The 3,256-nt window shown below is 53.1% G+C and overlaps 1 protein-coding gene across 1 annotated transcript in view; it reads right to left on the reverse strand.

Annotated features, from left to right (window-relative positions):
* Positions 1–241: 241 nt before the first annotated feature.
* Positions 242–3,256, reverse strand: part of LOC112610177 (asialoglycoprotein receptor 2-like) — a 15,238-nt gene continuing 12,223 nt past the window's right edge. The window contains exons 7-8 of the mRNA XM_025363504.1: positions 1,009–1,115; positions 242–660 (exon numbers count right to left, since the gene is read on the reverse strand). Coding sequence (XP_025219289.1) covers positions 495–660; positions 1,009–1,115 — 273 coding nt within the window. The 3' untranslated portion in view covers positions 242–494. The remainder of the gene's footprint in view (positions 661–1,008; positions 1,116–3,256) is intronic.

Consider the following 3,256-nt stretch of genomic DNA (forward strand, 5'->3'; position numbering starts at 1 on the left):
CCTTTGGGAGCCCTGGGAGCCAGACAGACCCTCCAGCCACAGCCCAGCTGACCCCTTTCCCACCGGTGCCAGCCACTAAGCCCATCTGTTCCAAGCCCCTCCCGTTTCCCTGACCAATGTCCCTCGGGATTAGGGACCAAGGGGCAGCTGTCTGGGACGCACACCTTGCCTCTTCCACACTCTCCCCTCTCCCTCCTCTTTGCATGCTGTGTTTCGCAGTTCCCAATAACCAGGCCACAAAGAGATTCAAGCATTTGTTTCTTCTTTCCTACTCCATTGAAGAGGCTGACAATTATAATAATTACAATGAATTACAGAAGGAGGTGGGATCTCAGCCCTCCAGGGTCAGGGACTCTTAAACTACCTCCTTTCTCTCTTTACTCAGCTCTTCCCCATAGCCCTGTCTTAATGTTTCTTCCTTTCCTCAAAATCCTCAACAGAGAAGCCAGAGCTGGGCAGGTGTGGGGTATGGGTTAGACAGAGGCGTGCTGGGGTCAGGCTGCCTCGCCGGTGGCATTCCGCCTCTTCTCACACACCCAGCGGTGCACCTGCAGGCAGAAGTCATCGTTCCAGTGGCCATCCGGCCAGACTTCAACACAGTCTTCACTTCCACCCAGCTCATGCCCGTGCCAATCATCTGGCTGAGTGACAGCCCAGTTCCTAAGGAGGCAAGAGAAAACTCAGACTCTGCCACAGTGGTAAGAAAACAACTTACCCATCATCCTCTTCACGACCATTTTCCTTGAAGGCTGAGAGTGGAGCTGGGGTGTGCCCTGCGACCCAGTCTGAGGAGAACCCAACCGCAGAGAAAGATGCTTCCTATCCCCAGTCCCAGCAACCGTCACCCCCAGCCCAGAAAAGCGCAGCTTTGGAGGGGTTGGGAGTCTGGGGAGGAGAGGACTGGGGAATTTGGTACCTGAGGGATGAGTCAGGGTGGCTTGGCATGAAAGGCCAAGGGGGCTGTCCCCAGAGAAATCTAACAAGGAGATGAGGGAAGAAGCCACTTACTTGTAGTTGTGCCTATAGTCTGTGCCGTCCACCCATTTCCAGGAGCCATCACTGTCCGTGAGACCTATCCAGGTATTGAAGGGGTTCGTGTGTTGTACAATGAATTTCTGGAAACACAGGCAAGAAGGAAGTTTACAGTCTCTTGTGCCTTTATCCTCCCTCCATGCAAGCATGGAACTGTGGCTCCCACTCAGCCTTCCCCAGCCTGATCTGCCCCCAGGCTGAAGCATCAGCTCCCAACAAGGCTGCTTCCTAGCTTTTCCTTCTGTCACTCTAGCTCTTGTTCAGTGCACATTTGCTGGGCTAGACGTTGTGCTGTCTGTGCAAAGACGATCTCATTTAATCCTTCGAAGCCCTCTAAGACGGGCACTGCAGTGACCACACTTTGCAGGGAGTTGCAGAGACAGAGCCAATCCTGTACCTGAGTTAGTGGCCACCGTCCCCTGTTCACAGCCCTGGCCCAGTGTCCCCCTTCATTCCCAGCTTATGGCTCTACCCAAGCTCCGGTTCTCTCCCTGTCTTCTGCCCACAGCTTTGAACTCCTGGGATCCTGACCTGGTCCCTGCTCTTACTGCCCCCAAGACCCCAGACCCACTAAAGATCTCAGCTTCACTCGCCTCTCAAGTACCTCGGCCCCTGGCAGCTCTCACTTCTATGGTAGCTTCTATGACATGTGTCAGGCCCAGGAGCTTCTAAGCTCAGACCCCATTATGATCTAGCTACACGGAGTCTGACAATGGGGGAAAATAGGGAGACGCCTGGGGTGTGAGGAAGCAGCCCAGTCAGCCAGTTGACAGGGGCTTGGGTGAACGTGGCCTTCGAGCCTGCAGACAGCTCCCCGGGACTCACACACACCCACACTCCCAGCATGGCAGCCCCTCCAAGTGGCTTTCTCTTACACATACAGCTGTTCCTGGGGACCTAAGTCCTGCAGTTCAGTAGGGTAGGAGGGGAAGGTGTGGTCACCTGATTTTGTGGAGGAAGCGGAGGGATGGATCTGTTGAGCAATGTGCACACTTAACAATTCCCTCTGACAGCCTGTGAAGGGGCCCCAGTAGTATTGGAAGGACAATTGCCTAATTCTACTCCCACCCTCTAGAAAAACAACTAAGGTTGCAGTTATTCACCTCATCTGATTGAGCACCAGAAACTGTGGCGTCCCTAAATCCTGGAATCCCACAAACAGGACAATGTCCCATGCGTGAAGGGGCAGTCCTGAGGCAGGTGAGGCTGCTCCCCAAATTCAGAGGACTCAACGGAGTTGGAGAGAAAGTGCCTGGAGACACACTATGTGCTGCTACCTGCTGCCAGCCCTCCCTCCCATCACCACCAGCAACGGAACAACTGGCCTGACACGGTGGCTCACGCCTGGAATCCCAGCACTTTGGGAGGCCGAGGCGGGCGGATCATGAGGTCAGGAGATCGAGACCATCCTGGTTAACACGGTGAAACCCCATCTCTACTAAAAATACAAAAAATTAGCCGGGCGAGGTGGCGGGCGCCTGTAGTCCCAGCTACTCGGGAGGCTGAGGCAGGAGAATGGCGTGAATCCGGGAGGCGGAGCTTGCAGTGAGCGGAGATGGTGTCACTGCACTCCAGCCTGGGTGACAGAGCGAGACTCCGTCTCAAAAAAAAAAAAGTAACGGAACAACTGAGCAGAGATTACAAATTAGCAGCACTCGGCCCTCTGTGTTAAAGACAGAGAAGGAATCAGATCGTGCCAGATGATCAGAGAAGACGGTCCAGGATAATTCATTCCCCTTTTCCTAGGTGAACCATAGGAAAGAAAGCATTGTGCCCATTCATAAAAGTAACAGAGAAAATCAACACGAAACTTACGCCCCCAAAAAGAAAGAGGAAGATGAGGTAGAGGAAAAAAGAATTGTGATATCAAAAAGAGAGGTGAAAAATAGACTTTGAAAAGAAGCCTTGTTTCAGAATATGAGGGGATGTTGGAGAACAGTTTCTTTACATACTCGAAAAATTTTAAAAAGAATGACATAAGGCCGGGCGTGGTGGCTCAAGCCTGTAATCCCAGCACTTTGGGAGGCTGAGACGGGCGGATCACGAGATCAGGAGATTGAGACCATCCTGGCTAACACGGTGAAATCCCGTCTCTACTAAAAAATACAAAAAACTAGCCGGGCGAGGTGGCGGGCACCTGTAGTCCCAGCTACTCGGGAGGCTGAGGCAGGAGAATGGTTTAAACCCGGGAGGCGGAGCTTGCAGTGAGCTGAGATCCGGCCAC

Source organism: Theropithecus gelada, chromosome 16, assembly GCF_003255815.1.
Source record: "Theropithecus gelada isolate Dixy chromosome 16, Tgel_1.0, whole genome shotgun sequence".
Lineage (NCBI taxonomy): Eukaryota > Metazoa > Chordata > Mammalia > Primates > Cercopithecidae > Theropithecus > Theropithecus gelada.